Consider the following 17,301-nt stretch of genomic DNA (forward strand, 5'->3'; position numbering starts at 1 on the left):
TCTGACACTCTCCTTCTCCACTGCCACAAAAGTAACTGTTTCTGTGGTCTGCGTTTCAGAAAGCTGCGTTCCTTTTCTTCTCTGCATCCTGTAATCACAGCGACCACCACATCTAAACCCGTCTTCCCAAATTTATTGTACATCTCCACCTCTAATGCCTACATTAGGCCTCTATTGCTCCTCACCAGGGTGACTGCAACAGTTTATTATTTCTGTCCTTGCCCAAGACATTCAGTGTTGCAAGCCGGAATGATTTAAGAGAAGTCTCTAAGGAGCTAAAAGACAGCCACTTAAAACAGTTTCTGCACACTTACCATATGTTAGGCAATCTCTCGAGGACGCAAAGATGTGTGGGGTGTTGTTTTTGCTAAACATCAAGTCTTTTCTCCAGCTGGTGTGGACTTCTCTCAATCTATAGACTCTATAGAATACACTTTCCTCTTTTTCCTACAGACTTTAACAGTTGCTGCCTTTACCTGGAATAATATGTTAGTTTCTTAGGCATCTATCAGTCTGGTCTTAATTTAAAATATGTTTAGGTGATCATTCCAGGCCTTTCAATCTAGAGTGTTTTTTTTTTTCTCTCTCTCTAATGACAGGATCTCATAAATTTCAGATTGGCCTCAAATTTACTAAGTATCCAAGAATGACCTTGAACTTCTGATCTTCTTGTCTCTAACTCTCAAGTGCTGGGATTAGAGGTGTGTGCCACCACACTTTGTCTTAGGTGGTGTGCGGGATCAAACCCAGAGCTTTGTTCATGCTAGAGAGTTAACCCTCTAGTCCATGTTTCAGTAACCATTTTTACTTTATACATATGTTTTTCCTGCATGTATGTGTATGCACCATGTTCATGCCTGGTGCCTGAGGTCAGAGAGGGTCCTGGAATTACAGTTACAGATGCTCGTGCACCACCATGTGAGCGCTGGAACCAAACTTAGGTCCTCTGCAAGAGCAACACAAGCTCTTAACTGCCTAGCCTTGTCTCCAACCCTTAAGGTTTTAGTTTTGATCAAGTACAGTGAACTTTTTCTTTTTAAATTTATTTAACTTTATGTGCATTGCTATGAAGCTCTCAATCCCCTGGAACTGGAGTTATAGTTGTAAGCTGCCATGTGCATGTTAGGAACTGAACCTGTGGGTCCTCTGGAAGAGCAACTAGTGCTCTTAACCACTGAGTCATCTCTCTAGTCTCTGAGTTCTTTCTTTTTGACTGGTTTTGGTAGTATAGCTAAGAAGTCATTGCATAACCCAAGGTCATGAAGTAACACCTCTTTTCTTTCTTTTTTTTTTTTTTTTTTTTTTTGGTTTTTCGAGACAGGGTTTCTTTGTAGCTTTGGAGCCTGTCCTGTAGCTAGCTCTTCTAGATCAGGCTGGCCTCGAACTCAGAGATCTGCCTGCCTCTGCCTACCGAGTGCTGGGATTAAAAGCGTGCGCCACCACCGCCAGGCCATACACCTGTTTTCATTTACGAGTTTTTAACTCTCACATTTAAGACTTATGATCTTTTTAAAGTAGAGACAAAAGTCCACTGTATTGAAGGCACTGTTCTATGGCTGTTAAAAGACATCACAACCAAGGCAATTTATAAAAGAAAGCATTTAATTGGGGGCTTGCTTGCAGTTTAAGAGGTCTAGTTCATTATCATAATGGCAGAGCATGACAACACTCAAAGCAATGGAGCAGTAGCTGAGAGCTACATCCTGTAGAGAGAGAGGAAGAGAGAAACATTGGCCCTGGTGTGGGCTTCTGAAAACCTCAAAGCTCATCCCTAGTGACAGACACACTTCCTCTAACAAGGCCACACCTCCTAATCCTTCTAATCCTATGTAAGGATTCCACTCTGCGGTGACTCAGCATTCATATAAGCCCATGGGAGCCATTCTCATTCAAACCAACACCCCACACGCTTTTGCTTAACTATAGTCACCGAACTTTCTTACTCTCTATTGAATTGCTTGGCTTTTTGTTTGTTTGTAATTCCACTGTGAAGTTCAAGGAGATTAGAGGCCAAGGTGGCCTTACTAAATCTTTTCTTCATGGATGAATTAGATAGCTGAAATACTAAGTTTCTTTTCTTTGCTAACAATTATATCAAGGATGCTAAGTTTTTTTTTTTTTTCACATGTTGGCAATTTAAAGTTTCTTGACAATAACAATTTGGAAGTGCACTACCACAAAGGAATGTGAGGTTCTACTATTTGAAAGGTTTTGCAGCAAATCTGATCTGGAATCACATTCGCACTTACATTTAAGAACCTTGTGACCCTGGGCAAACCAAATTACCTTCATTCTCTCCTTTAATTAATTTCTTCCTTTTCCTGAAACTCAGCATGAAAACAGGCTGGCTTCAAACTGGCAGCGATCCTCATGTCTCTGTTTCCAGACTCTGGGATTACACGTGTGAGCCAGCATGTACGACCTTAAATTCACATCTTTTAAAATGAGGTTTCACCAGGGTGGTGGTGATGCGTGCCTATAAACCCAGCAATCCGAAGACACAGGCAGGTAGAGCTTAGAGTTTGAGGCTAACCTGGTCTACAGAGCTAGTTCTAGGACAGCCAGGACTACAGAGAGAAACCCTTTCTTGAAAAACAACAAACAAAAAGCAAAGTTTTAAGGGCTTGCTCTTGTAGAGGATCCAGATTCAGTTCCCTGAACCTATATGTTAGCTCACAACTGTCTGTAACTCCCCCAGTACCAAACAGCCACCGTAGTGCACATAAACACAAATGTAGGCACAGCCCTCAGACACAGAAATAAACCTTTGAAAGGTTTTCAAGAAAAAGAAGGATTTCTCTTGGAAGGCTGTTAATCTGTAATTATAACGTTTTACACACTGTCAACATTAATCAGATAGTAATGGTTATTTTTAGGGCAGCAGCAATACTGGGAAACTTCTTTGTGTGCGAACTGAGAATTGCCAGACTATTGATTTGCTTTTTATTTATTTTTAAATTAAATTATTTTTTTACCCCAAGACACGGCTTCTCTACATAGCCCTGGCTGTCTTAGAACTTGTAGCATGAATAATAAAAACCCAGAGACAGATACTGGGGTTCAACCTGAGGATCAGAAAAGCAAAGCAGTCAAGCCACTAGCGAGCTCTTAACTCTATGAAATCTTCAGACTGAAAGAACACGAGTTCCTGTCTCATCTACTTTATATTCCTCTCTAGTGCTGGGATTAAAGGCGTGTACCATCACCACCCTGCCTAATATGGCTAACTAGTGTGACAGCTGGGATTAAAGACGTGTGCCACCATAGCCTGGCCTGTATGGCTGTTTTGCGTTCTGATCTTCAGGTAAACTTCATTTATTAAAATACAAATGAAATATTACTATAGGAACTTGCTCTGTAGACCAGGCTGGCCTTAAACTTAAGAGATATACCTATCTGCTTTTGCCTCCAGAGTGCTGAGATTAAAGGCATGCACCACCACCATTGAGCTGCTTAAAGACATGGTTTCCTGTAGCAATGGCTGATCGTGAATTCCTCTTGATGGTCTGTCTTCCAAGAGCTGAGATTACAGGCCCCCTCCATACAATCCAACAGAGTATTGACTTTTTATATAAGAAGAAAGGTATATTACAAAAGCAATATCCAATATGCAAATGACCCTAGAGGGTAAGAACCTGAAACAGAACAAGAATTTTTTTTTTTTTTAATGTTAAGATCTTAGTAGAAAAAAAAAGAGAGAGGCTCATTCTGGATTTATTCAGTGCGGCACATGCTTCAGGTGTGAAAATAGTAATTTGGTTAAGTGTACCTAATGTGATTTTAATGTGAATCAGAGTAGAAACCGTGTTTTAAGTGACCTTTGACTGTGCAGGTGTATAGACAGTAGGACCTTAGAGACAGTTGAACAGATAGTCCTTGAGTGCCCATCGGAGATAGGAAGGACTGACTCCCTGGAGAGGGCTGCGGAAGTAGGAAATGGGAGGAAAGACTTTGCATTCATTGTCAAGGAGATAAGATTTGGTCAGGGACGTGACACAAGTCGTTCTTAAAGCTCGGGAAGAGGTTAAAGACCTAGGTAACTACCTTGTATCCCATCCCTTCATCCCTTCAGTTCTCCTGGTCCGGCAGGGTCACTTCCGGGAGGAGGCGGGAAACAAGAGGAGGCGTGCCGGGAAGGAGGCAGTTTGTAGCGCACCAGACGGAAGTGTGCTAAGGTATATGGGCGGCTGCTTCCGGTCTGGTAAAGCTCTGTGTCAGGTTCGCTGCGTGGTTTGTGTCATGCGGTGATAGGCCTCTGAGATCAAGGCGGGAGGTGAGGAACCAAGAATCCGTGTCCGAACTCTAGAGACTCGATTCTAGCAGAAAGACAGGACAAAAGGGATCCGGGAACCTGAGACGACCTATCCGCTGTTTCCGAGGGGGCGACTTCCACGAGGAACCCTTCCTCCCCCCCCCCCCTTCCCTGGTAACGGCCAGAAAGGAGGAGATGGCGCCAGTCAGGGAGCGGCTGTGGCCGAGACAGTGAGAAATCGTGAGAGGCGGAGCAGGAGGGAAGCCTCGGAGAAGTATCAGAGTCGTCGCTGTCACCGCCGCCGCCACCACCATGGAAGGAGCCAAGCCAACATTGCAGCTCGTGTACCAGGCAGTGCAGGCGCTTTACCACGACCCAGATCCCAGCGGAAAGGAGCGCGCCTCGTTTTGGCTTGGGGAGCTGCAACGTTCGGTGAGGGGCGGGAAGTGGTCGTTCTGCGGCGCGGGGCCGGGCCCGGGTGGGCTGTAGGGTTGAGTCTGAGCGGGGCGGTTGGCCTGGGAAGAGCCTCTTTCCGTAGGAGCTGCTGCTGTGGGGTGGGGCTGAGCGGCCACATCGCTGCCGCCTTTCAGAAACTGGTGGCCCCTGATCGGCCACGAATTGGTTCTTCCGCTATCTCGTAGAATCCGATTTGTAATTCTGTACTTTACGCTTGTGGCATAGATCTAGCCCCCCCCCCCCCGGATCTCCCCCGTTTAAGTTCCGCCATCGCTTTTGCTTTTTCGGCCGTGCCTCTCTGTTTTATCTTCTTTAGCCAAAGTCAACCCCAAATGCTTTCCCATCTTTCACATCAGGATGCTTTTGCTTCGCCTTCTCTGTCCAAGGGATGCATCTGGCAATTTCTTCCCGGTGGTAGCCTTACTTAAACCGATTTTCACTCACGTTATTCTCGAAATTTCTCAGTCTTCTAGATTCATATTCATGACTTTTTCCCTTGTTTTGAAGTGCAATATAATAATAAAATATTAATTATTGTTTCAGGAAATCTTTGGAGTTCTTTTGCTGTATATTGGATTCTTACCTTATTTCCTCCACCTGTGGGTTTCTATTTGTAAGATGGGTATCGTAACTGCTTTAATTAGCCCATATAATTATGTGAGCAGGTGGTGGAGTGTTTGTGTTATATCTGTTATATTTCCTCATGTTTAAGTTTTTTAGTTCATGTAACTTTGTTGCCTCACGTTTTGTATTTTCTCCCTTGATTTTCACCCGCACTTTTGCTGTTTTATGTTATGTATTTTGGTTTTCGAGACAGGGTTTCTCTGTGTAGCCCTGGCTGTCCTGGAACTCACTCTGTAAACCAGGCTGGCCTCGAACTCAGAGATCCTTCTGCCTCTGTCTCCTAAGTGCTGGGATTAAAGGTGTGTGCCACCACCACTCAGCTTTGCTATGTTTTATTTTTATGAGTTTGTATGGGTGCTGATTTTTTTTGTTTTGTTTTTTTCGAGACAGGGTTTCTCTGTAGCTTTTGGAGCCTATCCTGGAACTAGCTCTGGTAGACCAGGCTGTCCTTCCTTGAACTTGCAGAGATCTGCCTATGCCTCCCTAGTGCTGGGATTAAAGGCAGGCATCACCACCGCCTCGCATGCGTGCTGATTTTGCTGACAGTGTATAGGTTTTAGTGTATGAGCTGTGAAATTTTTTGAAAACTGAGGAGTCTCATACAAACTGACGGACTAAACAGTAACCTTTATTTTTCGTTTGTGTGTTGTGCTGGAGAGCCAGTCCAACCTCCATCCCTAGCTCTCTCTCCCTTTAGTTTTGCATTTCATACCTACAAGCATATTTTTGTTTACTCTAACTCATAACTGATACTTAACGGTGCTCTTCTCTGGTATAAGCCCCGAGGATGCAAGTACATAATTTAAAAAAAAAATTGCTACTTTAACTTTGATCATTGTGTGTAAATGGGAGATCCAAGTCCTTGCTTACATAGTGGGAAGACAAGTAAGATTTTGTTGTGAGTGGTGGCACATGCCTTTAATCCCAGCACCCTGGAGGCAGAGGCAAGAGGCTCTCTTGAGTTTGAGGCCAGCCTGGTCTACAGAGAGTTCCAGGACAGCCCGGGCAACACAGAAACCCTGTAACCAAAACAAGAAAAAAGGTTAAATTGCGGCTTCCATGTAGGTAGGGCTCATGTAGTTTTTAGTTCATTAGTGAAAGGAGTTACAGTTCTCTGATTTTCATACAGTTTCCTAAAATATAAATAACCTGCTAAAGTCAGGACAGGGCTTCCCCCATAAACCTGGTAAGTGCATTTTAAATCAGTACTGGAGTGCTTACAATGGACAAACAACTTTTTTTTTTTAAAGATTTATTTATTTATTTTGTATACAACATTCCTTCCATGTATGTTTGCATGCCAGAAGAGGGCACCAGATCTCATTACGTATGGTTGTGAGCCACCATGTGGTTGCTGGGAATTGAACTCAGGACCTCTGGAAGAGCAGTCAATACTCTTAACCGCCGAGCCATCTCTCCAGCCTGACAAACAACTTTTGGATGTTGGTAATTGGAAGCAATCATCTGTGATGATTAAATGTAATATCTTACAAGAGCTATGAGAAGTTCAACTTCTGTTAGCACTTACTTAAGCTATCCCCTTTCTCTCCCCATCATTCTCTGTTGCATCTTTTCATTATCATAGAATTTCAACAGGAAGACAGGACACATTGGACAAAATGCTTAGCAGAGAGAGTTTTTCTGCTGTTTTTGTTTTGTTTTGTTTTTGTATCTCTTAGCTGTATCCCTAGCCTTTTTACTTTTTTTTTTTTTTTTTTTTGGTTTTTCGAGACAGGGTTTCTCTGTAGCTACGGAGCCTGTCCTGGAACTAGCTCTTGTAGACCAGGCTGGCCTCGAACTCACAGAGATCCGCCTGTCTCTGCCTCCCGAGTGCTGGGATTAAAGGTGTGTGCCACCACCGCCCGGCCCTTTTTACTTTTTATTTTGACACAAAGACTTGCTTTCCTTTACCATGCCAGGGCAGAGTTTGTTATAAAGTACTTCTTATAAAGTTGCAGGAATAACTTACCAGAAGAAATAGTATTGTAACAAACTTGTTTTTATGCTGGAAGAACTGAGCAGGATAAGTATAGTTACTTGGTTTGAGGGGGCATGATGAGTTTCTGGTGACCAAACTTGAGGTCCCTTGCAGTGACAGTTGCTGGAAGAATGAATTTACTGACTCTATTTTTCTGGGATACCCTATTGACCAAGCCAACCAGACAGAAACCAGGGGACATTGAAAAAGTCAATTCAGGAGAGCCTGTTGATAGTCAGGCATAGTGATGTAGGCCTTTAATCCCAGCACTGGTAGACGGAGGCAGGTGGGTCTCTGAGTTCAAGGTCAGCTCTGGAGATCGAGGACAGCTAGTTAAGAGACCCTGCCTCAAGGGGGAAAAAGGACAGCTTCCTGGAGCAGAAAAGATAGTAGTAAAAGGGTAAGAAAATACTACACAGTTACACATCACCATTTGGGCAACTTCAGCATTAAATTATTGATTGTGTGTATATGCGGACACACCTGTGGACGTCAGTTTTCTTCTGACTCGTGGGTTCTAGAGATCTAATGCAGGCTGCAGGCTTGACAGCACGTGTTCTCACACGCTAGTGCTCTCACGCGCTAGTGCTCTCACACGCTAGTGCTCTCACACGCTAGTGGTCTCACATGCTAAGTGCTCTCACACGCTAGTGCTCTCACACGCTAGTGCTCTCACACGCTAGTGCTCTCACACGGCTAGTGCTCTCACACGGCTAGTGCTCTCACACGCTAGTGCTCTCACACGCTAGTGCTCTCACACGCTAGTGCTCTCACACGCTAGTGCTCTCACACGCTAGTGCTCTCACACGCTAGTGCTCTCACACGCTAGTGCTCTCACACGCTAAGTGCTCTCACACGCTAAGTGTTCTCACACGCTAAGTGCTCTCACACGCTAGTGTTCTCACACGCTAAGTGCTCTCACACGCTAGTGCTCTCACACGCTAAGTGCTCTCACACGCTTGTGCTCTCACACGCTAGTGTTCTCACACGCTAAGCCGTCTCATTTGCCCCACATGAGCATTTAAACGGACAGATCAGGTGACACTTGGACTTCTTGATTCTTTTATTTTCTTCAGGCCACAAAGTTGTACTTTGAATCTCGTCATTACCGAAAAGCTCCAGTCTCCAGATCTCTACTCAGTCTTCTCTGAGCACAATCTGTTATTTACTGCTTCCTGGCTCAAGAAGTTTAAGTAACCCCATGTTTGATGGATTTTGTTTGTTTGTTAGTTTATTTTTTGAGACAGGGTTTCTCTGTGTAACATCTCTAACTGTCCTGGAACTTGCTTTGTAGATCAGGCTGACCTTGAACTCCCAGAGATCCATCTGCTTCTGCCTCCCACGTGCTGAGATTAAGGGCATGTGCCACCACTGCCTGGCCCATGCTTGAGTATTTACTATTTTGAAATCTTAAGTAATTTCAGTTTTTATCAAAATTTCAAAGTTTTAGCTTTTTTTTCTGCTTGGTGAGCAGTATGCTTTTTTTTTTAAAGTTTATTTTGTTTTCTATATATCTAAGTCATTTGTTCCCAAATGTCCATAGTATAAATTGTCCACTTTATATTTTCATAGTAATCTGTTTTCTTTGTTGGCTGAAGAAGACTATGTGGCCCTAAGATCTGTCAACCCCAAACATAGCCCTCAGTTCAAAGACAGATTTTATTCTTGAATGATCATAGTCCACAAACATGCATCAGGGTACCCTGAAATGTGTTCTATTATGGAAGTGGTTACATGAAACTGTACGAGTTATAGAACAAGTAAGTGGGGCTGCAGATAATGGATCCATGGTTGAGTGCTTACTGTTCTAGGGGATCACTGTTCGCTTCCTCCCACCTGCCTGGCACCTCAGAACTGGCTGTCCTCAAGCACCAGGAGATCTGCTGCTCCCTTCTGTTTGCATACACACAGACACATAGACACACACACACACACACACACACACACGCTCACTCACACACAAATAAGAATAAATAAAAAGAACAAGGAAAGTCAAATCAGAGAATTTACGGAATACATTAGTTGGGCATTGGATGATCGGGTTATAGAAAAGAAACAAACTGTTGGGTTTTTTTTGTTGTTGTTGTTGTTTTATAGGGGTTTTTGTAGTTTTATTTTGAGACAGAGTCTTGCTGTGTTTGGCCTGGAACTTGACTCACACACAAATAAGAATAAATAAAAAGAACAAGGAAAGTCAAATCAGAGAATTTACGGAATACATTAGTTGGGCATTGGATGATCGGGTTATAGAAAAGAAACAAACTGTTGGGTTTTTTTGTTGTTGTTGTTGTTGTTTTATAGGGGTTTTTGTAGTTTTATTTTGAGACAGAGTCTTGCTGTGTTTGGCCTGGAACTTGACTATGTTTACCAAGTGGCCTTGAACTCATGGAGACTTGCCTGTCTTTGCTTCCCCAATGTTTGGATTAAAGGCATGTGCCACCACAATTGGTTCTACAGTAGGCTTTAGGTACTATCTGATGACATTTTTAATTTATAGCCTTTGGATTGGTAGAAGTTAGTGGTCTGGTGAGAATATACCTTAAAGGTCAGAAGGCAGTGAATGCTGTTGAGGGGGCTAAAAATAGCCCAAGATAATTTGACTCTGTATTTGCAACATTCCAACTTTGTGTGGTCAGGAGTTGTTTCCCTGTGTGATAGTAGCAGTCCTAGCTGTCCGGGAACTAGCTTTTGTAGACCACACTGGCCTCGAACTCAAAGGGATTCTCCTGCCTTTGCCTCCCAAGTGCTGGAATTAAAGGTGTGTACCACCACCACCACCCGGGTGATCAGAAGTTCTAATTAGTTGTTTAGCTTTATAGAGTCTTTAACACAGATAAGAGGTATTGTTTATTGCTCTTCCATTTCTCTTATGTGTGCAGGTTTATGTGTGTGGGGAGGGCATGTGAGTACATGCGGAAAAAGGCCAGAGGACAGGCCAGCTGAACCCTAACTTCCCCATGCTGGAATTAATTGCAAACTGGTGCCTGGCTTTTTATTTGTATTTATTTATTTTTGTTGTGGGTTCTAGGGTTCAAACTCAAACCTTATATATGTGTATATGTATATTTTCTTTTTCTTTTTTTTCTTTTTTAGGTAAGTTCTTCCTTGACTGAGGAATTATTTTTAGCTTTTTTTTTTTTTTTTTTTTTTTTTTTAATAAAAACCTTGAGGGGGATGAGGGCAGAGTTTCACTCTGTAACCCAGGCATCTTTGAATTCTTGATCCTTCTGTCTCTGTCTTCTAACTGTTAGAATTATAATGTACCACTGTACTGTTGTCTTAACTTTTCCTCACTTGCTTTTAGGTAAAATAGGGAAGGGGGTAGTAGTTGGGATAGGATCTTGCTACATAATCAAGATTGGCCTAGATCTTATTTTGTGTCCTAGGCTAGTCTTGAACTTGAGTTTCTTCTGCCTTAGCTTCAGGATGGGCTGCAGTCCATGGCATCTCTCACTGTCTTCATGTTGCTCATTTTTTCCTGGGCCGCTTTTACTTTGAGTTCTCTAGTCTTCTGCCTGGAGATTATAAGCTAGTTGCCAGTGTCCCAATTGCTAGGTAGGGGAATGAGGGCAGGTGGTGGAGTTCAAGGTTTTCATTAATCTTTTGATTTCAGATAATATTCCTGTCCTTACCTGAGTCTTTTCTCAGCAATCCAGAGTCCTGCCAGAGTAAAGCACAGGGTAACCTCTTAGGATAGGAGGATAATAGCCCAGAGGCCCAGAGTCAAGGAGAGCATCCAGGAATCTCACTGCTGCTTGTACGGAGCTGGGTGTCTGCCTTTCGTTATACCTGGTGTTTATAATTCTCAGCTACAGGATTCATCCTGTCCCCAAGCAGATTAAAGCTGTTTTTAGGTCTGTCCATTAAGACAGTTTATGTGTTGGAAGACTGTAGTCGTGCACACCTTTAATCCTGGCCGAGGCAGGCCAATTTCTATGATTCCGAGATAAACCTCGCCTGCAGAGTGAGTTCCAGGACAGCCAGGGCTATGCAGTGAAACTCTTGTCTTGAAAAAGTGCCTCCCCCACAAAAAAAAAGTTTTTGCAGTTTTGTTGTTATCTGTTTCCATTGTCTTTGTCATGTGGGTTTTGCCTTCTTTTTTTGGACAGTGTCTCTTTTAACTCAGGATGGCCTTGAAACCTGCAACTCCTTATCCTCCTGCCTCAGCTGGACAAGTGCTGGGATTACTGTGTGTTCTGTCAAGTCTAGCTAAAATAGGTGTTTTCTGAAGAACCTTTATTCATTACTCTACAGCTCTACAGACTTTTTCACCAAAATCCTTGGGACTCTTCAGACATAGTTACAGTCTCTGGTAAGCAGATATCACTGACAACTCCAAAGTGTTTTGAAAAGAAACTAAGTTATTTTGAATCAGATCTTAAGGAATCCTTATGTGATAGCAGTTTGCCTGTTTTGAAAACAGTGGTTTCCTTTGGCCACCTTTAGTGTATATACAGAATGAGTAGACAATTTAGAAAGCTCTGGGGAACACAGACTGTCTCTCTCTAGGGCTAGTAATTATGCTGCTTAGTTGTTTTAAGTTGGTTCTTTTACAGAGATAATCTGTGTGTGAGAAGTTGTCTTGAAGTTATAGTTCAGGCTGAGGCTATGGCCCAGTTGGTGGAGCGCTTTTCTAGCATGTGTGAAGCCATGGGTTTGAACCACAGCTCAGCATAAACCAGGCATGGTGAGTCATGCCTATAATGCTAACTACTTAGGAGGTGGAGACGAGGAAACAGCCACATACTGAGTTTGAGGGCAGCCTGGGCATGAGACCCTATCTTAAAGATGTCAGAGACAACTGTGTGATGGTGACTCACACCTTTAATCCCAGCACTTGGTTGGTAGTTCAAGTCAGCCTGGTCTACAGAGAGTTCCATGACAGACAGGGCTACACAGAGAAATTCTATCTCAAACAAAACCAAAACAAAACAACAAAACCAAAACAAAACAAAAGCCAGAGAAAAGTAGGCTCTGTTCTTATCTGGAAACTGAGTAGATGATGAAAAGCATATTTTAAAAAATTGAAATAAAGTCGAAGTCATGCTTTAATGGTCTCGCTTGGTATTTTTGTGTATGATTTGTCACATGTCAGCGGAAATTTTCTCCCATAGCATGTCAGAAAGGTTATGGACCATGGCTTTCAGCTTCTGGTTTCTTTTCCAGTGCTTTTCCCTCTGGAACTTTATTTAGGAGGCAAAATAGTAAGAAGCAAGTCTTTCTGCATACGTGGTGCAGCCCTGTGCTTGTCACCTGCACAGTCACACACAGACGTTTTCAGAATCTCTTTAGGTCACTGGATGGTTCGTTTTCCTTTGTTAGCCCGCTGTGTTTCTTCCAGGAATTCTTCTCATCGTACTGAGTGTGTACCAGATCAGAGACAGATGATCTAGATTCATGTCCCAGTCTCACCGCTTACTAAATATGTGACTCACTCTCCATGTTCCTTAGGCTTCCTCTGCCTTGGTTTCCTTGTAGAGTTATGGATGACTCCAAAGCAGCTGTCCTGCAAAGTCTTCACCCCAAATGAATGATGACTTCCCCAGCCAGACAAAGGAAGCCACTTGAAATTCTTTGAATCTTCCGCTTAGTTCTAATACCTAGACCTTTGGTTTGTTCTAGCAGTTGTAGTTACTAATTTAGTTTATCTTTTACATGTTTATTTTTGTGCTTTTGTTTGTAACTTCTAGTTAAGTGACCTTTAAAACATAACTTGATTTTGAAATGAAGCCCTTTTAAAAAAGAAAAAATGTTTCTATATAACTTCTGAGGGTTATTTAGCGTAATGAATATAGGAATGAATATTGTATGCTTCTCATTGGAAGAGATTGAGAGAAAAAGGCTACCTCACTGATCTCCCTGGATCATTCCATGTGGAAGCCATTAACCAGGCATGGCTATTTAAAGTGAAATGAAAGCTGAAATAAATCCATTACGTTAATTGGACAGGGTATACATGGTTTGGAGTCTTAGGGACTATGTGTGAATTTGTGATGGTGTTTTTGTGGGTGTGGTTGTTTTCTGGTGCTATTCATTTTTACCTGGATTCATTCATTTCTGGTCCACCTGGTCCAGTTGATAGTTTGATCTAGAACTTAAAATCGTCAGGGCACTGCTACATTTTCTAATTACAACACAGGTTTTTCAAGACTTTTCCAGGTATTTATTCAGCTTTTATTGTGTTGATGTTTATGAGGAAAATGAAAAGTGTATTTTATGGGTTTAAAAATACTTATTATTGTGCATGTATGGGCACTCAAATAGGTCTGCGTACATCTTTTGGGAGTCTGTGTTTTTACCTTAAATGGATTGGGAGTTAGAACTCAGCTGGTCAGGCTTGTGCAGCCAGTGCTCTTACCCACTGAACTGTCTTGTTGACTAGCTTTTGTGGATTTTTAAACGTTTGTTTATGCCAGATGTGGTGGTACACACTTTTAATCTCAACACTCAGGAGGCAGAGGCAGGCAGAGAATTTGAGATTAGCCGGTCTACACAGTGGGTTCCAGGACAGCCAAGGCTACATAAAGATACCTTGACTTAAAAATATATTTATTTTATTTTTATTATTTGTGTGTGTTTCTGTGTGTGAGTAATTCAGGTGCCCACATTTGCCAGAAGATAGTGTTAGATTCCCTGGAGCTGGAGTTACAGGTGATTGTGAGCACCAGATATGGTTGCTAGGAATTGCATTCTGGACTTCCATAAGAGCAGTATTTTTTTTTTGGAGACAGTCTCTCACTGTATAGATCTGGTTGACCTGGAAGTTGCTATGTAGATCAGGTTGGCCTGAATGTACAGAGACCCTCCTCTCCCTGCCTACCAGGTGGCAAGATTAAAGGCTTGCAGCACTGTGCCCAGCTATTGTGGATATTTTTTTGTGTGTGAGGAGAAATTCAAAACAAAAATTTGCCATTTTAGCTATTTCTGTTGTTTTGCTTTGGGACAAAATCCCACTGTGGAGCAGAAGACAGCCTTTGAACTCACACTCTTTCTCCTCGGTCCCAGCGTTCCTAGACTGCAGGCTTTGAACTCATGCTCTTTCTCCTCGGTCCCGGCGTTCCTAGACTGCAGGCTTTGCCCAGTCTGAAAAATATGTTTGTGTGGCACCTGCACAGGCCAGAGAGGGCAGCAGCTCCCTGGAGCTGAACTTACAGGCAGTTGTGAGCTGCTGTCCACTGTGGTGCTAGGAATCCAACTTGGGTCCTTAGAAGAACAGCAAACATTCCAAACATGGGCTAACTGTGTCCTTCGCCCACCTTGTAGTCATTTTTAAGTATGTAGTTCAGTGATATTAAGTATACTGACATTTTGTGACTGTTGCTACCATACATCTCTAGATTTTTTCCTAAAATAACTAAGATATACTCATTAAAACAGAACTAGTCCCTGTTCCCCTTTCCCACAGCAATCCAGTGTCTTTGAAACCAATTGCTGTCTGGAATCAACAATTTTGTGGTGTTACAGACTTTTCTCGCGTAGCATAGTATTCTCAGAGCTTATGCATGAAGTCCCTGCTTATTTCTTTTGGGATATATGTTCAGAAATAGAATTGATAAATCACATGAGTTTTTGTTTTTAATTCTGATAACTGTCTTAGGTTTTTAGACTCTTTGGTTCTAATTGAGTTTGATAACAGTATAGGAAGTTTGGGTACATCATTACTCGGACTTTGTTGCCGTCTTCCACAGCTTACACCACAGTGCTGGACCTGGACAGTCACCAGTGCTTTATGGTTGTCCAGGTGTAGCCCAGACAGAGGCTTCGTTTGTCTTTATTGGAAAGTCACATTTCTGTTACACGGCGAGTTTGTAGCGGCAGGAATCCCTTTTAGACACTACACATTTTTCCTGCCTGGTATACTTTTCAAAAGAAAGTATTAGGAAACAAATCTTTCTTTTTCTTTTGATGAGATTTTTGGTAGCAGAACTTACGTTTTTTACTTATTTTTCTCCCTTGATCCTGCAGCACAGTTCTTTGTTCTCAGTGTGCTCATTGTTTCTTCGTGCTTTGTCTCATTAATAGTGTAATGACATTTGAACACTCATCCCCAAAACAAGAGAGTATATGAGTGAATTTGAAAATAAACATTTTTGAAAATTCAGAGCCTTATTTATTTATTTTAAGACAAGATTTCACTATGTAGCTCCTTCTGGTCTGGACCCGGCTATGTAGACAAAGCTAGTCTTGAACTCACAGAGATCTGCCTGCTTCTGCTTCCTGAGTGATGGAAGTAAAGACCCTACCAGGCAAGGCCCAGATCTTTTTAAACAGTAATTTCATAAATAGTACCCTAATATCACATCTCACATTTTAAAAACATTTTTATTCATTTTTGGCTTTTCAAGACCTAGCTACTCTGTGTAGCCTTGGCTGTCCTGGAACTCACTCTGTAGACCAAGCTGGCCACGAACTCATAGGAATCTATCTGCCTGTCTCTGCCTACCGAGTGCTGGGATTGAAAGGTGTGTGCCATTGCCTGCCCTCAACATTTATTTTTATAAGTTTAAAATTTTTGATTCTCAGTTTTGTTACTATGGTTAATATGCAGAGTAAACTTTTATGAGTTCAGCAGGAGGTATAGCTCAGTTATGGAGTGCTTGCCTAGCATGTACAAAGAAGCCCTGGGCTCACATCCCAACAATACGTGAACCCAGGCGTAGAGGTGAATATGGTGTAGTAACAGCACTGATAGGTATATGGAGGCAAGAAGTTCTGAAAGAAATTCAAAGTCGTCTTTGGCTCTGCTGGGGGCTAGAATGGAATTTGGTCTCAAAAAAAAAAAAAAAAAAAACCCTCCTGCTAATGAGCTGTGCCTGCTGCCAAGTCTGATAACCCGAGTTCAATCCCTGGAACCTGATCTAAAGGAAGGAGAAACAGATTCCAGCCAGTTAACCTCTGATCTCCACTCAGGTATAATGGCACACATGCATGTAAACACATGTAATAATTAAAAATGTGATAAAAATTTTAAAATTTCATCTTATATTTGAATTATTATACATTTCCTTAGGTTGGCAGGAATGAAAGTAAATAGGTCTTCTATATTTTGGGCTTTCAGGAAGTCTTCTTCCCTGGACTATGCTTTCAACAAATGGTTCTTCCACCTTGACAGTCTCAGAAGAACAGCAAGTGGTCGCAACTGTTGCTTTCTCTATAGCCCCAGTTCTTTTGACCTTAATAACTATAGGAAGTTGAGATTGCCTAGCAACTCTCATTTAATAATTTTATCATTCATTGATTGGTTTTCCTTTAAAATGCAGCAACCAGACACTTTGATGTTACTTTTTGTGTCTCATTGAATATCTTATTTCCAGAAACTCATTTTCTGTTTGTCAGAGCTCTTGGGTTCTCTGAAGGATTTCAAGTAGTTCTATTTAAGTTGTTTTGTGCAAGACTAATTAACAGCCCTGACTTGGGTCTAAATCTTGGCAGCTAATGACTCCTTTAGCTCCTGTTTGGCTGTGTGCTTGCACTGTTCAGGCCTGCGGAGTGATTTTGGTTGATTTGGCAGTTTTAGAGCCGTTGGTATACCAGTGAGTCCTGGAACAGCAGTGCATCAATAAAGAAGAAAAGAGGCAAGTACTGTGCAGATATGCTGTGAAGTCTAATGTAGGACTTGGTGCATGCTAGTGAAAGGGTTGCTGAGCCATAGCCTGCCCCATATTCATCACAGAGTCATGGAAATAGCCTTTGAAAGAAAAGACTGTATAGGTCTGTTCTGCTGCTGCTGTGTGAAGAGGGAGATTGGAATTAGACCTTAAATGGAACATGTTCTCTTGTTGCAGTCTCTTTGAAATGTGCTGCTAGTGGGAGCTGCAGCTTCCTGCTGACTCTGAGCCCCAGGCTTCGGTTGAGATGGCCCTTTGAGAATGTGGAGCTTAGTCCAAGCCTGGATTTCAGTGGGTAGCACCTGGCATCTGTGGCTAGAAAATCCTTGAAGTGTAAGTGCTTTATTCTCTCCTTGTAAAGAGTCCTCTTTATCCTCCTTTAT

The 17,301-nt window shown here is 42.3% G+C and overlaps 1 protein-coding gene across 2 annotated transcripts in view; it reads left to right on the forward strand.

Moving 5' to 3' along the window:
* The first annotated feature begins 4,208 nt into the window (after positions 1-4,208).
* Tnpo3 (transportin 3) overlaps positions 4,209-17,301 on the forward strand; it is a 79,891-nt gene continuing 66,798 nt past the window's right edge. The window contains exons 1-2 of one of the 2 annotated variants that reach the window (XM_057765982.1): positions 4,209-4,684; positions 17,096-17,251. Coding sequence is in view for 1 of the 2 variants with exons in the window: in XM_057765975.1 (XP_057621958.1) it covers positions 4,565-4,684 (120 nt within the window). In the remaining variant the exon portion in view is untranslated. The remainder of the gene's footprint in view (positions 4,685-17,095; positions 17,252-17,301) is intronic. The other variant, XM_057765975.1, reaches the window with a different exon arrangement.

The sequence above is a fragment of the Chionomys nivalis genome, chromosome 1, assembly GCF_950005125.1.
Source record: "Chionomys nivalis chromosome 1, mChiNiv1.1, whole genome shotgun sequence".
NCBI lineage: Eukaryota > Metazoa > Chordata > Mammalia > Rodentia > Cricetidae > Chionomys > Chionomys nivalis.